Source organism: Sceloporus occidentalis, unplaced genomic scaffold, assembly GCF_023333645.1.
Source record: "Sceloporus occidentalis isolate IW3139 unplaced genomic scaffold, rSceOcc1.0.p SCAF_1, whole genome shotgun sequence".
Classification (NCBI taxonomy): domain Eukaryota; kingdom Metazoa; phylum Chordata; class Lepidosauria; order Squamata; family Phrynosomatidae; genus Sceloporus; species Sceloporus occidentalis.
The window spans coordinates 163685438-163705754 of record NW_028316981.1 but is presented as its reverse complement, the minus strand read 5'-3'; the positions used below and the strand labels follow the sequence as shown (position 1 = coordinate 163705754).

General features: G+C 41.9%; 1 protein-coding gene across 4 annotated transcripts in view; it reads right to left on the bottom strand.

The window, feature by feature from the left end:
• Positions 1–4202: 4202 nt before the first annotated feature.
• The window catches only part of LOC149322622 (uncharacterized), a 48419-nt gene continuing 32304 nt past the window's right edge, over positions 4203–20317 (bottom strand). The window contains exons 5-12 of one of the 4 annotated variants that reach the window (XM_089508763.1): positions 17487–17654; positions 15003–15128; positions 11413–11633; positions 10208–10263; positions 9841–9954; positions 9601–9604; positions 8831–9461; positions 4203–8497 (exon numbers count right to left, since the gene is read on the bottom strand). In XM_089508763.1, the coding sequence (XP_089364889.1) occupies positions 6902–8497; positions 8831–9461; positions 9601–9604; positions 9841–9954; positions 10208–10263; positions 11413–11633; positions 15003–15128; positions 17487–17654 (2916 nt within the window). In that variant the 3' untranslated portion in view covers positions 4203–6901. Of the gene's footprint in view, positions 9955–10207; positions 10264–11412; positions 11634–15002; positions 15129–17486; positions 17655–20317 lie in introns of all 4 variants that reach the window. The other 3 variants (XM_089508745.1, XM_089508755.1, XM_089508736.1) reach the window with 3 other exon arrangements.

Below are 20317 nucleotides of genomic sequence, written 5' to 3'. Positions count from 1 at the left end.
CCACAACATATTGCTTCCTGAGGCAAAGTAGAAGATGGTACACTTCTCTTCCACCATTGGACGGAGTCTCTCTGAGTGGCCAGTTGAAACTTACTTCAATACTATCAATGGGATTGGGTCTTCCACTACACCGGAAGGCAGAGTACTAGTTAAGGGACTGTAGTCTAGGTTGTGTGGCACATACTGTTTTGCCCTGGGAGAGAGGGGAATGGCCAGGGGATCAAAGGAAACATGGAAAGGGAGGACTGCCACTGCTATTTCCAGGCTCTGTGGCCTGGCAGTTGCTTCTTGATGCCTAACGGTAGGGCTGGTCTTCTTTGTCCTGCAGAGGAATATTCTGCATTTTGTCTTGGTCTGATGGCCACGTAACTTTCCAGTAATTAAATACAAAACCATACATGACAATGCACACATTCTAAAAGCAGCTCCATGTCTCAGTTTACATAGAATGAGGTAGGAAACTAGATGTTAGGAGTATGACCAGACTGGGGGAATTATGGGATTGAATGCCCACCTTTCTGAGGGGTAATTTATCATATGAAGGGGGAGAATCTTCCCTATTACAGGGGCATCTTAGGGAATAAATGCATCTCCCCATCAGAGAGGCAATGAATATCTATGCAAGAGAACTGCTAGACTGGAAGAAAAAGATCCTCCAGTGTGTAGTATTTTCTTTTCTACTATGAAAATGACTATTAGCCAAACATGGAAAAAAATGACATTTTACTCTACCCATTTCTTTTCTATGCAAAGCTGTTGTTTTTGTGCAGAAAACACGGGAGTTTTTCACACAGCTAAAAAACCTGACTTACCTTAGAATCATAGAATCATAGAGTTGGAAGAGACCCCAAGGGCCATCCAGTCCCAGCCATGCAGGAAATCTCAATCAAAGCATCCCCGACAGATGGCCATTCAGATTTTGTTTAAAGACCTCCAGGGAAGGAGACTCCACTACACCCCAAGGGATTGTGTTCCACTGTCGAACAGCCCTTACTGTCAGGAAGTGCCTCCTAATGTTGAGGTGGAATCTCTCTTCCTGGAGCTTGCATCCATTGCTCCGGGTCCTAGTCTCTGGAGCAGCAGAAAACAAGCTTGCTCCCTCCTCAATATGACATTCCTTCAAGTATTTAAACAGAGCTATCATATCACCTCTTAACCTTCTCTTCTCCAGGTTAAACATCCCCAGCTCCCTCAGTCTTTCCTCATAGGGCATGGTTTCCAGACCCTTCACCATTTTAGCCACCCTCCTTTGGAGCTGCTCCAGTTTCTCAACATCCTTTTAAAATTGTGGTGCCCAGAACTGGACACAATATTCCAGGTGGGGCCTGACCAGCGCAAAATACAGTGGCACTATTACTTCCCTTGATTTAGACACTATACTTCTATTGATACAATCTAAATTCGCATTGGCCTTTTTAGCTGCTGCATCGCACTGTTGACTCATGTTCAACTTGTGTTCTACTTGGATTCCTAGATTCCTTTCATATGTAGTCTCATTCAGCCATGCGTCTCCCATCCTATATCTGTGCATTTAATTTTTCCTCCCTAAGTGCAGTGTCTTACATTTCTTTGTGTTGAAATTCATTTTGTTAGCTTTGGCCCAGCTTTCTAATCTATTAAGGTCAAACCTTACCTGTTTTGAATCCTCTTCCAGGATGCAGCTGAGTATTATTGCTTGCATTTTGCCGCCTATGCTACCTCCCTGCTGCAGCCCAGCTAACACCTGGCTAGAAGCTGCACTCAGCTGGCCAATTTGTGAAGTCAGGAGCTTCCTGTTTCTGAAATTAGTTAGGCTGCAGCCGGGTGGTGGCACTGGCGGCAAAATGCGAGTGATAATGCCCGGCTGCATCCTGGAAAAGGATTCAAACCGGGCAAGGTAAGTCAGGTTTTTTAGCTGTGTGAAAAATTCCAAGGTGTGTGGGTGTGCAATATAAGGTTTTGTGGGGCAGAGAGTTGCCACAAACAAACAAAAGAGAGAGAGAGAGAGAGAGAGAGAGAGAGAACTCTAAGTGTGGGGGGAAATCATCGAAAAATGAACAAAACCTCTCATCCTCTTGTCCTATGAGGACAATTATTCATTCTTGCAAGGCAAGGACAAAATAAGTGAAAATCTACCTTGCTAATTTTTCTGTACATATTCAGCTGATAATACAATTCTCTGAGCTAAGTGGGACTTTTTTTTGAGGAGACACAGGACTCTTTCACTATAAGCCCCATTCTCACAGCGGTATTACAAGTAATAATAAAATGAGAACATACCACTTTCTAGACAGCCATCATTGCACCTCTCTCAATCCCATGATGGGGCTGCTGCTCCCATTGCTCTCTCTTCCTCACCTCTCTCTTAACCCCACTTCCCTGCCTTTTGTCCTACCCATCCTGCATTTAGGGTTTGGGGTCCCCCCTCTCTTTTCTGTGCAATTTTGGAGCTCTCTTACCATGATTTAAGTCTTTAAAAGTAAAATGAAAGATCGATCTATCTATCTATCTATCTATCTATCTATCTATCTATCTATCTATCATCTATCTATCTATCTATCTATCGTTAATTGGGGGAGGAGGGGACAGTGATACCATGGATATTTTCACATAGGGATGGGGTAGGGATGGGATCGTTCCCCTGCACTTATCCCATCCTTAACCCATTTGTGACTACGATAGTGCAAAAGGCTTTCAAATCATAGTGCCACTCCCACCATCGACCTGTCATTGAAGCGGCATTGCATCAACATTTATGCAAAATGCTGGCCAGTGTCACTTTAATGACAGGTTAATAGCAAGATAATGATGGCATCTGAAAGCTTGTTGTGCAGTCGCCATCATTCGTGCTTCCCACATGGGATAAGAGTGAATCCTATCTGAAAGTCCTCCCCACAATCATGTGGGAAGCACAGGAACATGATGTCCCTCATCTGATAATCTCCCATGTGATTGTGCAACTGCCCCAGGAGTGACCTTTCACACCTTGGGACTTGCACAATTGCAAGGGGAAAACTGAATGAAAATGGGATGGTTCAGGAATAGGGCAACTATCAGAGGTGTCGTTGGGCAATATATATCGTTCAAGCTGCATCCTTCCCCTTGAAATCACGGTTTAAAAACCTCACATAGTGATGTCCACAGATAGGGCAGCATTATTGGGGAGGAAACAGTTTCCCAGGACTCAACCAGCAAATCCCCAGTGCTGCAGCAGGGCAAGGCTAAGTGACTTTTGATGCAGGAAATAATTCTTCCTCAGTTTGAAGTGCAGCAATGAGGTGTTGAACAGGAGAGATCTCAAGGGAAGCGTTAATTGGGCACATATTGATGCGTGCCACCTAAGTTCTTGTTTGAATGAACCCAGTAGGTGAAGAGGCCTACTTGGTCTGTAGTGGGTGTGGAGGCGGGAGAAGTTGAGTTGTGTAATTATTGATATGGTTTAATGGGTGGAGGCATTGCCTTGGTGTGGGAATTGATCTTAGTGAACTTTCCTCCTGCTAACCCTGTGAAATATAGATAGGAAAGAGAAATGTAAAAAATCTGAATGCCTTTGAAATAGTTACATAACATGCCAATAAAAAATGAACACATATAAAAGTGCTTTGTTGGTTTTTTTTTTTTAAAAATAAAATCCATGTTAAATGTGACAATATAAGATCACAGTAAAATTTTGTTAGTGAGATGAAGACTTTGAATCTGACTATCTGCAAGTACTAGAATAGCAGCTGTTTTACTGTGATCTTTAGCATCATCTTGTATGAAACCATTGTGTCTTGATGAGCATTCAGACAACCTATCAGTTGTTTGATATTTTGCCAAAACATTCCTTGAAATAAGAGACATCTGGCATACAAAGATATATATTTTAGTAGTCAATGCTGAATTACTCTGAACATAGAAATGGGTGAAATTTTAAATGACTATTTGCTCTAGATCAGGGTGGCAAACAGGGTGGCCCACTAGGTGACAGTAAGACCCAGCATTCATCATCACAGGCTATGCAAGCTAGGGCTGATGGAAGTCGTCATACAACAACATGTGGAGAACTATATAATTCCCACCCCTGGTTTAGATCAAAAGAGGGGGTTTTTTGCACCACTGTGCAGAGACAGATGTCATAATTTTCCTGGAGGAATATAAGGGGAATTGTTCACAACACAATTTTGAAGGGATGAATGACTTTTTTCCTTTTTAAATAGCCCAATACTTTATTAACACAGCCATATATCAATACATTGCAATGGAAAGACAGGGAAAAAAAGACAAGCAGGCAACCTTAACTGACAGGCTTCTTAGTAAACTTGATAACATGTAAGCTACATGAGAATAATAGGCAAAGTAACAGAGAACCGAGCCTTGTTCAAATTCATAATACAATTACTCATAGTCTTATGGGCATTCATCCATATTTACTGATACAATTAGGACAATCTCTTGAGCATCTCTAGTATTCTCATAAAATGACCAAAAGGTTGCCATAGTGGGAAAGACAGATCCCCAAAGCACAGAAGTGTTGTGCCAGTGTATGATATATATTTATTGGCCGAAAAAGGGAGAATTTAAGCAGTAAGTCTGAAGAATCAAAAGAACTTAACTTAAATATATGTGCAATATTTATTGTATTAAAACAGCAAATACAAACAAATAATCCAGGGGAATAGCATCTAGCCTCACCTTTCCTACTTCTTTTTTGACTGTCACATCTGTTTTTTATTTGCAATGTATACAGTGATGGCAAAATCTTCATCTAAGAAATGGACCAGCATAAACAACTAGTGTCCAAATCTGAAACACCTCCTACTTACTGTTTCTTTGAAGATCCTACCTATGATGGTTTCCCATTCCACAATCAGCCTCTTGCTTTCTCCCTCTTCTCACTTGAAATCTTTCACATAGCCTACTGATTTCACACGACCTCTTCAGCACCAGTAATCATTTTACCTAGATATTTTTCTCCTTGCTCTTATCTGTCGGGTGTATGTGGATCCTTCCTTCCACCTCCAGCTTTCTTCCAGAATGCAATCCTATCCATATTTGTTAATTCAGGGGCATGTACAGCTGATGTCAGTGTGACATCCTTCCAGTTTAATTTGTAGCCTTAGCTATCTTGAATTTCCAACATTATGTGGAGTTCCGTTTGTAAGCAGGAGGAAGAGCATATACGTCTATTCCTCCTCTACTCATGAAAAATACAGGGAGCTATGTGAACCTTATTGGCTTCATGGCAACCTAAACAAAGCCAAGAGATCAGGTGGAGGTGGGATGCAGGGTGACAAGATGATTGTAGTAAAGGCTTCTCTGGCTTATCTGCTTTGCAAAGTTCATATCTTACCAATGGAATACAAAGGGACTAAACAGAACTAAGTTTTTGGGTTATTAATCATATATACAGAACTACCAAGAACATAGAGGCCCTAGTCCAAGGAAGGTTTACATGCGCCTAGGGTTGAGCCAAGACTACTCACATTTTAAAGGAAAACTGTCAACATTTGAAAAATTCTTCCAATTTTCAGTGATTTTTGGCACTGCTTTTGAGAATGTTTACCCATTACATTTGGATTTCCACACTTGCTATCAGCATATTATTGCAGTGACATTACCAGATAGTTAAATCTGACTGTCTGCAATGTATATTCTACGTATATATGGGTTTTGCATAATCCTATTCACTGATTGGATAAGGTCACCCTATCAAAGCACCATGGTCCTAACATCTTCACCCTCACCTTTTACTGACATAATCTGACTGTCTATATAGTGCTGTGATAACTGCTTATTCACTATGTGAATTCTGACTTGGTGCACCCCTTCCCTTAATTAACTGATGAGGGTGAAAGGAGAACGAAAAATGCAACCAGTGATGCCAAAACAGCAGAAGCAGCAGAGCTGAAATCAATGGCACTTATCACTAATATGCCTTTTTGATTTCAATAGGGATTAAATATAAATAACATATTTAGATTAAATAAATATAAATGCACATTATTGTGCATTCCTCATTTAGTTTCACAGCAACCCCAAGTCCCTAACATTTCTGTTTCACACATAGAAACTGAAGAGGTCAGATTCTTGTAGCCTGCCTGGCCAATAGGTCCAAAGCTAGACTGGAACTGTTGTTGTTATGTGTCTTCAAGTTCATTTATGACTTATGGCAACCCTAAGATGAATTTATCATGAGGTTTTCTTGGTGAGATTTGTTCAGAGTAGGTTGACCATTGCCATCCTCTGAGGCTGAGAGCATGGGACTTGCCCAAGGTCATCCAGTGGGTTTCATGATAGAGCCTTGTGTCTCCACATTCATAGTCCAATGCTCAAACCACATCACCTAACCCAAGTCCCTAATGTTGGACTCCATAGCTCTTGGCAGCAAGAACACCTTTTCATCTATGGATATAATTTTCTAGGGTAAAAAGGACATGCAACACCAACACCTTTCTCTGCTTATGTAGAGACAAAACGATACACCTACTAACTCATCCCACAAAAGGAATCCCTTGCAGAGCATCACACCTCTTGTTTTTCCTAAAATGGAAAGCCCAGAATTATCTGCATATTAGGAGATTGGGTAAAAGATAGAAGATGAGAACAAAAAGGCACTGTTTATAATACTGGACTATTGCTGTTAGCTTATGTTTCCTTGCAATTTCTTGCAATTAATTATTATAACAACAGCTGAGCTATTAGTTTCCCCACCACAGAGTATACTACTAGAAGGACTCAAGTTATCCTCTGTGTTTGAACCCACAAATCATAACAAAGAATGTTGCACGGCCATGTTCAAGCCTGCAAAAAATCCTGTTTCCAACTGTTAACCTTGGTAATAGAAGGTTGATGTGGATTCCCATCTGTGGTCTATGAGCCAATGGATGGACTGGGACTTCTATAAGAAGGTATCTGGATCCCATTTGTGTGCACGGGACACCTACTCCATGGAGCTGGACTCAACATAGTAGGATATTTCGCCAGATGGAGGATGGTGATGCTCATCAGAGGAAAGCTCATAAATCATGCAGACAGGACTTGGGTCACCACTCTGGCTTCCCTCCACTAAACCTCCAGTTTCACTACTCTGCCAAACACCTTTATTTGTAGTTCTGTGTGAACATGAGGCAGTTATGGGTTCACACTGACTACTTTCTGGAAAGCCTTCTTGTCTACCAGTGGGGCTTGCATATGGGTTGTCTATGGAGGCCTCTTCACCTCCGCTGCTGTAGCTTCTAGAGAAACTAGTTTCTGACATATTTCCCTTTTCACCACTGTGGCTTCTATACATTCTGGGTCCTGATGCCCTTCCACTTCCTGAGCTGTGGGTTCTACAAAGGCCATCTTCTGGAACTGCTTCTGACTCACCACTTTCAGTTCTAGAAATACAAGGGTGTGACTCAACTGCACATCTATAGCTGTAGTTTCTAGAATATATGCCCTCTGAGGAACTTTCATTATCTTTGCTGCTGCTTCTAGAAAGACTAGCCTCTGAAGCACCTCTGCTTACTTCACTGGAGCTTCTGGAGAGATCGGCTGCTTTAAAGCTCCCACTGTTTCCGCTGTGGCTTCTGGAAAGGCTATGTCCCATAGCACCTTCATTTCTTCTGAGGAGGCAGATAGGAGTAGATGTCTCTACAGGACCTGCACTCTCATCACTATGACTTCTAGAAAAGTTATCCACTGATGTACCTCTACTTTTGGAAAGACCAGACTCTAGAACAACTTCATCTGCTTCCCTGTGACTTTTATCAGCTGCACACTTGCCACTGACACTGCTATCACTTCCTTTGCTTTCCTTGTTCTTGCCTCTTGCATGGTGACCACCTGCAAATCCTTCACTTCTGCTGCTTTGGCTTCTGGAAAGACTGTCTTCTGGGATGCCTTTATTTCCAGCACTGTGGCTTCTAGACACTTCCACTTTCATCACTGGGACACTTCCACTTTCATCACTAGGGGTTGTGGAAACAGATGATTCTGCAGATCCTCCACTCCCACGACTGTGACCTCTAGATGCTTTAGCTTCTATGAAGCCTTTATTTTCATCATTCTGGCTTCTAGAAAGGCCACCTTCGCTTGTACCACTGTGAGTTCTAGCAAAAACACTATCTGTAAGGTTTCTACTTCTGTTGCTTTGGCTTCTGGAAAAGCTAGTGTCACTACTATCTCTTGCCCCACTATGAATTCTTGACTTTAGTTCCTCTTGAACCTCTTGATCAGCACTGCTTGGAGTTCTCATAAAGACACTGTCTGTTAAGCCTGTACTTCTGATGCTAGGGGTTCGAGAACTGCTCCCATCTGAGGCATCCTTGCCTCCACTTTTTGGACCTCTAGAAATGTCACCCTCTGAAGGGGATGCATTTGTATCACTGGGGTTTCTTGAAAGGCTTCCCTCTTGGCTCCCTTCAGTCCGGGCTCTAGTGAAGACAGTGTCTGCAAAGACACCACTTTGGCCTCTTTGGTTTCTAGAAAAGCCACTCTGGGAGCTATTTCTGCTGGCCCTACTGCTATTTCTAGAAAGACCACTCACTGGGACCTCACTGCTTTCAGTACTGCTAGTTCTGGAAACAACAGGCTCAGCATATCCTCCAGTTCCATGAAATTCATTTTCATCACTTTGGCTTCTAGAAAGATTGCTTTCTACTGACTTGTCCCTGCTTATTCCACTTTGACTTCTAGAAATGCCACCTACTGGAACCCCACCATCTTCAGCACTTCTGGTTCGGGAAACAACAGGGTCAGCATATTCTTTACTGCCATGCTTGCCATGAAACTCATTTTTATCACTCTGACTTCTAGAAGGGTGTCCATCTCTTGACATGCCCCTGTTTATCCCACTCTGACTTCTAGAAATTCCACTCACTGGAACTCCACCATCTTCAGCACTTCTGGATCTGGAAACAACAGATTCAGCATGTCCTTCGCTGCCATGAAATTCATTTTCATCACTCTGGCTTCTAGAAAGGCTGCCCCCTGAGCTGTCCCTGCTTGCCCCACTCTGACTTCTAAAACTGCCACCCACTGGTACCCCACCATCTTCAGCACTTCTGGTTCTGGAAATAGCAGGCTCAGCATAACCTTCACTGTCATGCTTGCTGTGAATTTCATTTTCATCACTCTGGCTTCTAGAAAGAGAAGCTACTACATAGGATGCACTGCTACCACTGCTGCTTTCATAAAAACTACTCTCTGAGGCACCTTCACTTCCACCACTGTGAATTCTAGCAAAACTGCTGTCTGTTAAATCTCCACTTCTGCTGCTTTGGCTTCTAGAATGGCTGCCCTCTGGAACATTTCTGCTTCCAGAGCTGAGTTCTCTAGTATGGGTAGTTCCGGGGATAATATTACTTTCTCCACTTGGAGTTCTGGAAAAACTGGATGGTGAAAATCCCACACTTCTATGGCTTTGGCTTCTAGAATAGTTGCCCTCTTGTGCACCCTCACTTGCACCACTCTGGGTTCTGGCAAATACACTGTCAGTCATACCACCACTTCTGTTGCTTTGGCTTCTTGATAGATAACTATCTGAGATGCCACTGACTCCACTACTTGGACTTCTAGAAAGGCTATTTTCTAAGTTATCCCCACTCTTGCTGTTGTAGGTTCTATGACTGCCACGGCTATGGCTTCTAGAAACACTGGTCTCTGTGATGTCTTCAATATCTGCAAAATTTCCACTTTTATTACTAGTGCTTCTAGAAGGGCCACTCTCCAAGATACCACTGTGGCTGGTGCTGTGACTTCTAAATGCCTCTGAGACACTTCCACTCATACCACTGTGACTTCTAGAAAGACTACCATCTGGAGTAACTGCACTTCTATTGCTATAGCTTCTAGATAAATCACCATCCGAGACCAGCCCACTTCCACCACTCTGACTTCTGGAAAGTCCACTTTCCAAACTGCTTCTACTGTGGCTCATTTTTTCTGTCGAATCTTCTTTTCCTCTGGTTGCCAAATGCGAAGTGGTTGTGATTCTGGAGTTTGATGAAGCTAAAAAGGGAAAACACAAGGAAATTTGGTTTCAGAATCCATGTTTTTCATCTTAGTGTTCCCCATTTAAAGGCCATTCCATCTGAGTATTTGATTGAAAATGATCTCCCCCAGTCTCCCCATTAGAACTACTATTTGCTTCTACAATTGGGTTAATTCACCTTTTCAGTGGGATCTAGTCTAGTGCAGGGCATTCTTTAATATGAAGAGCTTTTTAGATAATCTAATGAACAGAAAACCAAATTAAACTTACATAGCTTTGGAGTGGGGTAGATTCTGCTAATGACAGCGGGTGGTGGAGATTCCATGCTGCGAGGATAGGAAAAACAACTTAAATGAGCTGAGCTGTGGAACAAGATGTGATTCTTAAGAAAAAAAAATAATAGTTCAGCAGTTAGGGTAATAACCTGAAATCTGGAGTTTGCCTTGAGATTGCTGGTAGTATCCTGAGGACTCCCATTCTGAACCAGAAGGCCTGACTTATCATATTCTCTTTGGGAGAAATAAAAGGAGCCAACTCCTTCTTTCTCTCTCCTCCCCACCCTCCCTACCTATCTAGTTGTATCTGTTAATTATAAATAAGCCACTTTTCATCAGGCCTTCTTCTTTTTTCCTCCCCCAAAGAATATGCCACCAGGGTTCAAATTCCTGCTCAGCCATGGAAACCCACTGGGTGACTTTGGGCATGTTACACTCTCTCAGCCTCAGAGGGAGGCAAAAGCAAACACCATCTAAACAAATCTTGCCAACAGCAATAACCACCACCACAACAGAGAACAGGTAGCGACAATAAACCAGCAAGACTCTTTTGCCCTGCTGAATATTCAGAGTAGCAATAGCAATAGCAAGTACATTTCTATACCGCTTATCAGTGCACTTAAGCACTCCCTAAGCGGTTTACAAAGTGTAAGCTAATTGCCCCCAACAATCTGAGTACTCATTTTAGTGACCTCGAAAGGATGCAAGCCTGAGTTGAGCTTGAGCCCTTTTGTTGGGATTGAACTCGCAACCTTGTGGTTTGTGAGTGAGTGGCTGCAGTATAAGCATTTAACCACTGTGCCACCAGGGCTCTTTACTGACAGAATGCTGAGATTCCAAACTAGAAAAACTTTCCCAATGTTAATTATGTGAAGGGGCTCCATGTGAACAAAAGGGTCACCCATGAAGGCCCCATGGTTCCTTGGCTCATCTCCCCCACATCCATCCCCATGTCTATTTGTTCAGTCTGGATGCCTGTAATAGGAGAAGGGCAGGCCTCGGCATATGTAGGCTTCACTTATGCACATACAGTAGCTGTCTATGCATCAATGCTTCACGTATGTGCAGTCACCTCTGTACATCTAAAACCTTGCATATGCACTGAAATCTCCACTTATCTAGTTTTTTGTTAGGCTAAGGGTTTCAGCTCTGGCATCTGTTTAGTTCACACATGCAGAGGCTCCAAAACAGTTTTCTCACCTGATTTCTTCACCTTCCATCAGCTTCCTATAGGTGAGAATCTCAATGTCCAAGGCCAGTTTGATATTCATAAGCTCTTGATACTCCTTAACCAGCTGAGCCAAGTCTTGCTTAGCACTGTGAAGGGCTTCCTCCAGTTTTGCCAATTTAGCTTTGGCATCATTGAGGGCAGTTTCACCTTGTACACCAACATCTTTGATGTTGTCCTCCAGGCGCAGACACTACAGAGGAGAGAAGGCAACATGGAAATTGAGTGACAGCATGGTTTGGTACTCTTCTTTCCTCTTTTCCTCACTGCTTCACATTCGACTCGGGTAAAAGTCTGGATGAAGAAATCAGAGAGGGACTCACTTTGGAAATATGAGTACGTAGTTTTGCAGAAGCAAGATGTAGACTTGTGACATGTTTCCCGAGAGAGAGAGAGAGAGAGAGAGAGAGAGAGAGAGAGAGCAGAGATGGTCAGAGGAAGAGAAATGCCTATTTCTGTGTCTGTTGAGCTTTCTTTTCTCCATCAACTCAGTCATTTTATAAGATCCTAGAGTGAGTGGTGACAATTCCAGGCCTTGTTTGGTTGAAATAGATTATCTGGACCCATTCCAATCTGGGTTCAGATTTGGTTATGAGATAGAAACAGCCTTGGTTACCTTCGTGGACAGAAGGAGTGAGTCCCTATTTGTTCTCCCCAAGGTTTCAATGGTATTTGATACCACTGACCATAGTATCCTTCTGGGTTTTTTGGCTGATATGGAACTTAGGGACATTGCTTGCAATGCTTCCATTTTTTCCTGGCTGAATGTTTTCAGAGGGTGGTGTTGGGAAACTGTTGTTCACCCCTTTTAGCCATTAGCTTGTGGGGTTCCACAGAGATCAATATTATTCCCTGTGCTGCTCAACATCTACATGAAGCCATTGGAAGAGATTATCTGGATCTTTGGGGATGGGTGCCATCTGTATTCTGTTGATTTCTGATGATATTTCTCCTTTACAACAGATGCAAAGAGGCTATGATAGCACTGAATCATTGTCTCAATGCAGTAAAGGACTGGATGTAAGCAAATAGACTGAGGCTTAATCCAGGCAAGACAGAAGTCCTGCTTGTCAGTAGGAAAACCAAGCTGGGATTGGGATCACAGCCTGCTCTAGATGGGATTGCTCTCCCTCTGAAATATCAGGTTTGTATCTTGGGGTGTTCTTGGACCCAGCACTGCACCTAGAAAGCCATGTTGGCGGCTGGATAGATTGGCAGAAAGGGGCAACGAGATGCCCCGGATGGAAATTCTGCCCCGGACGGAAACCAAACACTGCAGCCTCCGGGAGGCCTGAAAAGAACCTGCTCCCTGGTGGGTTCTTTTTAGGCTGAGCATGTGGTGCCACTAGTGTGCTCGCATGACATGATGACATCCGTGCCATGTGGCACTGTTTGGGTGCTGTGTTGCACGGACATCATAATTGCGTGGCCCGTATGGATGGGTGTGCACCATGATGGTGGCTAGGGTGCATGGTAGGGTTGTTGAGCATGTAAATACTCACCCCCGTGCAATCCTAGTTTGGGCATAGGCTGGCGCAAAGCGCCCATTTGTACAGGCCCTTGCTGCGGTGGCCAGGAGCAACTTTGCCCAGCAGTGGTTCATGCCTTAGTTACTTTTCGATTAGACTACTGGTAATGCAATTGATGTGGGACTGCCCTCAAAAAATGTTCATAAGCTGCAGCAAGTGCAAAATGCAGCCTCCGGACTGGTGTCAGGTGTGCATTTTAGAGACTGTATATCACTGGTTTTGCAAGAACTGCACTGGTTTCCAATTTGCTTCTGAGCTCCATTCAAGGTGCTGATGTTGACTTACAATGCCCTAAAGGACTTCAGACCAAGATATCTGAAATACCTTCTCTTCCTCCCATATGTGCCTGCCAGAAATCTGAGATTTTCATAGGAGACCCTATTGCATGTGTCAACATCTCATGAACTTAGATTGATGGGTACATATAACAGGGCTTTCTCTGTAGCAGTACCTCAATCGTGGAAATCCCCACTCTGAGAATTTAGGCTGGCCCCATCTCTTTTATGCTTTCAGTTGGCAGCCAAAACAGTGCTGTTCTGCAAGGTATTCCATATTTGAAATCACTGATTTAAATGTTTCAAAATTGGATTCTAGGATTGTTTTAGATTTTTTAAAGGAGTTTTTAAAGAATATTTAATTTATTTTTAATATATTTTTATCTTTGTATTGCTTTAATTGTTTTTTGTTTGTTTGTTTGTTTATCACTTCAGGAACCCTTGTGGGCTGGGAGGTGATACAGAAATACTTTAAATAAATGAATAAAAAACTGGATTATTTCCAGAAATAATCTTTAAAACATACATTGTGAAATCTGTTAACTTGGAGAAGCAAGGGCTATAAAACCCACAAGCTGCATTGCTGTGTTCATAATAAAAAGAGAACTGTAAAACTTCTGCATGAAATCAGCAACCATGCCATGCCAGGCAGTTTACCAAAATTAACCTGACAAATGCTACTTTCTGACTCTTGGGTAGGACTGTTTTCTGGGTAACTATGGTGGGTCTGGGGCCATTTTTTTTTCCTGTGGCACTTCATGAGAAAAGCAGAGACTGTACAAAATTCAAAATAAAATAAAATGAATCTGGAGTGGGGGAACACTGATGGAAATCCATGCTGGGGTTGAAAAAAACCACCTAGTTTTTAAAAGTTAAATATTGCCCCTGTTATCAATTGAAATGATGAAGGGCAACTCCAAGAGGCTTCCTAGAAAGGCAATTCATCTTTCCTTTTTTGCCAGAAAAAAATGTAGCAAAGTGGGTCAGGGGGATCAGGAGCCACAAAAACAGACTTAGAGGCCACATGTAGCCCTGAGCTTTATCAATCCTTGCTCTAGTGTAACTATTAATTCCTATGAGGAATCCTTTGATTTTCTTTGCTTAGCAGATTGTTTTTTCCCCCTGAGAATGCATTTATGCAAGACCTTTTAGAATAGCTGGGATGTTCTGAGTGCAACGCATGAGCTCTGAGCTGTAAACCCTCTCATATGACTATTGTCAACAGCAACACATCCCTGTTTGGTACACCATCTTCACTATGGTAGACATGCTACTGTAACATCCAGCTAGCCATGCACAGAATAATTGCATGATTAATTTTGACAGGTCAAGGCATGGCAGCCCCTGTATCTAATTTTTTTGTCCAAGTCAATTCTGATTACTACCAAGAAACCAAAGCCACTGTTGTAAAGTGGCTTGAACACTGGATTACAACTCTGGAGATAAGGGTTAAATTCCCTGCTCTGCCACTGTGTGATCTTGGGCAAATCACACATTCTCAGCCTCCCGAAACCCTGTGATAGGGTCACCTTAGGATCAAAATAAGTTGGAAATGACTTGAAGGCACATGGCAGCAAGTGCTAGTGAAGTGCTAGGACAAGTCACGAAAAATTCCCAGTGACATTTTGAAAATAGTAAAGAGTTTGCAGTTTCATCTTTGAAGAAGGTTAACACAACTTCTATTTGAAATCTTGGTCTGGCATATTTTTTTCTGAACCCTCCAGCTACTCTTTGAGTCTGCCACCAGCCATGCCTTACCTGACTTTTCAAGGACACAATGCAGGACCTCATTTTCTGGATCTGTATGTTTAACTCAGCAATCACCCTCCGGTCATGAAGGAGATGGTCTCCATACTTAACTGAAAGCACTTCTCTTTCATTCAGCTGCAGAAAGGATTAAGAGGACATTACATTCTTCCCAGCAAAATTAAAAAAAAAAAAAAATGGAATCAAGGGATACAGAGCCCCCAAATAGTCACGTTTTTGAAAAAACAACAACACCCTGCAACCATGATTGTAATAATTAATAAATAGAGAAATAGATTTTAATGTAAAGTTTTCTCTGTCTCTAACCAGTCTTAGGCAACAGGATTTAATATACACAGATCATACAGAGTTAAATTTGTGAATAAGATGGGACCACTGCTCCTTCCCTGCAGAATGTTAATCTGTCTTCTATTGGTTCATAATAATTCACCCCTAACCATACTTACTTACTTCCCTTGTTCCCCAACTTTGTGCTTCTTCAGCCTGTTTGATATACATCTTCCTTTTCATGTAAAATTACAGATGCCAGTTACTTCCTTGAGATGAAATTCCACCTTTATGAGCCATTTGGCAAATGAATAAGGAACTTCATGTGGCCTGTCCCTGACTTTACATTTCTCTTTTTGCCATTATTTCCCTTGTATACTTTTATCTGAATATCAGTGGTAGCTGGTGGATTCCATGTTAGTAAGATGATGTCTCCAGGTTTTAATTTGAATGTCAGTGGAGTTATCTAAAGTGCTGAGGGGTTATTCACATGTTTTGTTTTGCAATGTGACTATGGGCCAAAACAGACTGCAGAAATAATCCATTTTGAGACCACTTTAACTGCCTCAGTGCTAGGGAATTTTGGGAACTGTAGTTTGTTGTGGCAACAGAGCTCTCTAACAGAGAAGGTGCAATGTCTCACAAAACTACAATTCCCAGAATTCCCTGGCATTGAGCCAGGGCCATTAAAATGATCTCAAAATGGATTATTTCTGCAGTCTGTTTTGGCCCTATGTGGATAATCCCACTCACACATTCCTGATTTGTTGTCCACACTATTTAAAAAAAAATCAGAACCAGATCTATGCACATCTCTGTGAGTTCAGTTGCTCACATGTGTCAACACTGCAAATAAAGATGGAGTTGATGATGCGAATGTATTTGAAACACATTCAGGACATGCAGAGTTTTATACTGTTTTATCCCAGGTATATCCGTATCAATTATTGACCTAGCAGATGATGCAAATCTTTCAGGAAATCTACTCCCCCTCTCCAGATTGATTATCCTGGGTTTTGTGGAAGGTGGATTGCGACCCCCTCCAAATGTTATGCATGTGAACAACACAGACACAACCCACATTCTAGCAGGATTATTTACACCATCTAAATAACTCCTGAATCTATTTAGGAAGATGGGGGTCAATACCTTGGATAGTACCTTTAAAGCTTGGTCTATAGCACTGATAAACAAAACATTTTGACCCTTTGGACCTCCCCCTTTACATCTATATGTGAAGGTCACCCCCCCCCCCAACTTGGAGTAGAATGTAAATAACAATATTTTATTTATCGATTGTGCATATTTTCATTTGCACTTTCATGTTTATTCGTATTTTAACATTTATAAGGAAATAACATCATTCAAATTAGAATACAGTTGGCCCTCCTTATAAATGGATTTTTTATACATGGATTCAAGCATCCAAAAAAGTATAAATTTCAAGTATTAAACCTTAATTTTCCCATTTATATAAGGGACACAATTTTGCTATGCCATTGTATTTAATGGGACTTGAGCATACACGGATTTTGTTATTCACGGAAGTTCCTGGAACCAAACCCCAGCAGATACAAGGGTCCACTGTTGTTTTATTTGAGTAAATTCAATATTTAACTCAATGTATGTGTAAATTTTAAACATAAAAAAATTTGGGAAGAGGAAGAAAAGGAGGATGGACCAGAGATTCCCGAAAAACTCTCTCACACACATCCTGGGTCCTGCCCCAATGTTTGAGAACTGCTGGTCTACGATGGTATGATAGGACCATGTGGCTGCAATTTCTCAAAGTTGGAAAGTAACAAGTTACAAGTAATGTTGCAACATATTATGTTTCTTGGTAAGAAACACAACCTTTCAAAATCCATGAAAATGGGACAAAGTTAATTTGCTGATGTAGCAAGTAACAGTTTCTAGTTATTTTTAAAAGGCACCCTTTAAAGGCAATTTCTGGCTGTTTGGGTTTTTTAAGGCAGTGTTTGAGCTGGAAGATAACTTTGTGCAGATCCACACATTAGTTGGGGAGATCATTAGTCAGTCCCTATGGGAATTCACAAAAATCAAATGCCCCACACATTATTCATGTGTATCACCCTTACTCCACTCTCTTTATGCAACTGTGATATCCTATGCAGCCTTCCATCATGATTAACATTCACCTTGCAAGGGGGTTGTTGGTACATTCCTTGGTGCCAAGTAGGTGCATACCTTGCTTCTGGTGAGTGTCTCTAATTCTTCCCAGCTCCTGATAGCCAAGGTTTCATACTGAGCTCTCACATCTTCCACAATCCTCTGTGGATCAGGGTTGTATCTGTTGTTGTCGATCCCCAGCACAACTGAGACATCCTTAACTTGTGACATCACTTCCTCAAGTTCCTAGATAAACAGGAAAAATACAGTAGTTGAGTTACAGCTTGCAGCTTAGCACCAGTACCTTGGTGTAATAACAATTAGCCCTTTAATATCCATTGCCTCAATAATTTCTACAGCAGTCAAGTTCTGAATTAAGGGGTGGGCTAGTGAGTTTGTAGCTGAAGAAGTAAGATCTGAAACAAGAAATGCCCTACTTCATATTTCTTTTACTAGCTGGGTGAGACATTCTAGTCATAGCCAGGTAAAGCCAAGAGTAACCTAGATGGATAATCAATTAACCACAGAGCTGGAGGTACCTCAAGGGCCATCTAGTCTAGTGCAGGAATTCTGATATTCAAGCATTTCTAAGATGTAGGCATCCAACCTCTGTTTAAAGACCCCCCCCCCCCCCAAAGGAAGGAGAAACCATCCCCCTCAATGCAGTCTATGTTTTTCTCTTTTGTCAAAGGATGCTGAGATTCATTTCCATTGTGGAAAAGATTATATCCCTGTATATTCCTCTACACATTCGCAACCTAGTTCTCATAGCTGTGTTCTTTAAAAATTAATTACCATTTAAAAATCCCACATATACACAAGTTTATCAAACAGATTTCTCCAATAACATCTAAACCACAAGGTTGCGAGTTCAAGACCAGCAAAAGGGCCCAAGCTCGACTCAGGCTTGCATCCTTCCGAGGTCGCTAAAATGAGTACCCAGATTGTTGGGGGCAAATTAGCTTACTTGCTAATTAGCTTACTTGCTGTTCACCGCTATGATCTTTGGAATAGCGGTATATAAATAAAACAAATTATTATTATTATTAAACAACATTTAAGAGGGAGTCATAGCACCCTCTAAAATTAATTTGCAGTAATGTCTGTGGACCCATGAAAACAAAAACAATTGGTGGGAATAGATATTTGCTGTCCTTTATGAATTATTAAAGGAGACATGCAGTTACTTGTTCAGTCCAATAAAAGATCTAAGTACTAGAAAAACTACAAGCAGTGAGCAACAAATTTAGCAGAAAGCCACAAATCTTAAAATGGGGTTACTATAACAAAGACTTTAGCTTGAACTTTATAATAATTAATTAATAATTTGTTTTATTTATATACCGCTATTCCAAAGATCATAGCGGTGAACAGCAAGTAAGCTAATTAGCAAGTAAGCTAATTTGCCCCCAACAGTCTGGGTACTCATTTTAGCGACCTCGGAAGGATGCAAGCCTGAGTCAAGCTTGGGCCCTTTTGCTGGTCTTGAACTCGCAACCTTGTGGTTTTGAGTGAATGGCTGCAGTACAGGCATTTAACCACTGCGCCACCAGGGCTCCATCGTACCACGGGCTCTAGGCAGGGATGAGACTGGAACAGAAGGGGCCAGGAATGAGTGTAGAATGAGTGGGGGGCGCATTTTACTGCATGCAGAGTCCCTCACTCGTTCTGTTCCATTCTCAAAACAGTTCTCAAAAATCTCCTCCTCTGGGGACAGATTGGGAACGGAAGGGCAGGCTCCTTTTGTCCTGTTCTCATCCCTGCCTAGAGCCCAGTGTGATAAAGTTTCTTGTTTCTCCAAGTCTTTGCTCCCTTATCAGCATCTCTGACTGCTCCATGCACTCTCTGTCAGTCACACACCTTCTCCCCTCATTCATCAAACTCAAGACATTTAATTCTGAACAGGAGACTAATTAATCCATCTGAATCCTTCCTCAACCCTGTCTCTATTCTGCTGTTTACTGCAAAAGTGAAGGTGAATCACTGGCCTTCCCATCTACCTCTTCCCATATTTCTAGTACCGCTTCCAAACTGTAACCAGAGCTTGAGTTTGGACAGCAGTTTGATCTGCCTTTTCCTGTCCCCACCACTTGTGTTTTCTATCTTCATTCTCCTTTTCCTTTTCGTTTGTAACAAGCAGCAGCTTCATGACCTTTGGCACATACCCATGTGGTGATTGATGTCAGGATGCAGAGGAAGGGCTCCCTGATCGCTTCTAACAAAGGTGGATTCAACTCAATGACTTTCAAAAGAATCACGAGTGAAAAAACCCCAAAAAACAAAGTGCGCGCACACACAAACACAATGTGGAACAGGTAAGATATAACTGGACAGATTCCAAAGCCTAATCACCTTTTGGGTGTTTGACTAACTCTGTACTTCTTCACTCAGTGCCTTTTTCCATCCATGCCTGATTTAAGTGGTGTTACTCCTCAGCATTAAAACAGAAAAATCAGTCCATTGTCTTATTTTTCTACCTTTCATCAACTGATGTCTTTGTGAATTGTGTTTTTGTTTCTTTCCCTTTTCACCCTCTCCTCAGTCTGCCCCATGCTCCACCTTCATGAAACAATTTAAAACTGTTTCCACAGGAAGTATTAACAGCTTCTTTCGACTCACTCTTGCCTGACTGCCAAGGGACAAAGGCTGGAGCTACAATGCACAGTTTATCCATCAGCAGTAAAAAGCTGTTTGCCACCAAATCAAGTGTGCGACTTATTATCTCCTCCATTGGCACTTCAACACTGGGTAAACAGGCAGAGCCCTTGCATTTAAACAAGTTAAAAAACCTTCAGGGATCACTACACAGAGGTGCATGTGGATACATGTGCATAATTTTGAGGCATTCACAGAGACTGGCAAGTGGGATATGTTAACCCTGCAGCAATTAAGGTATCCATTTTTATAGG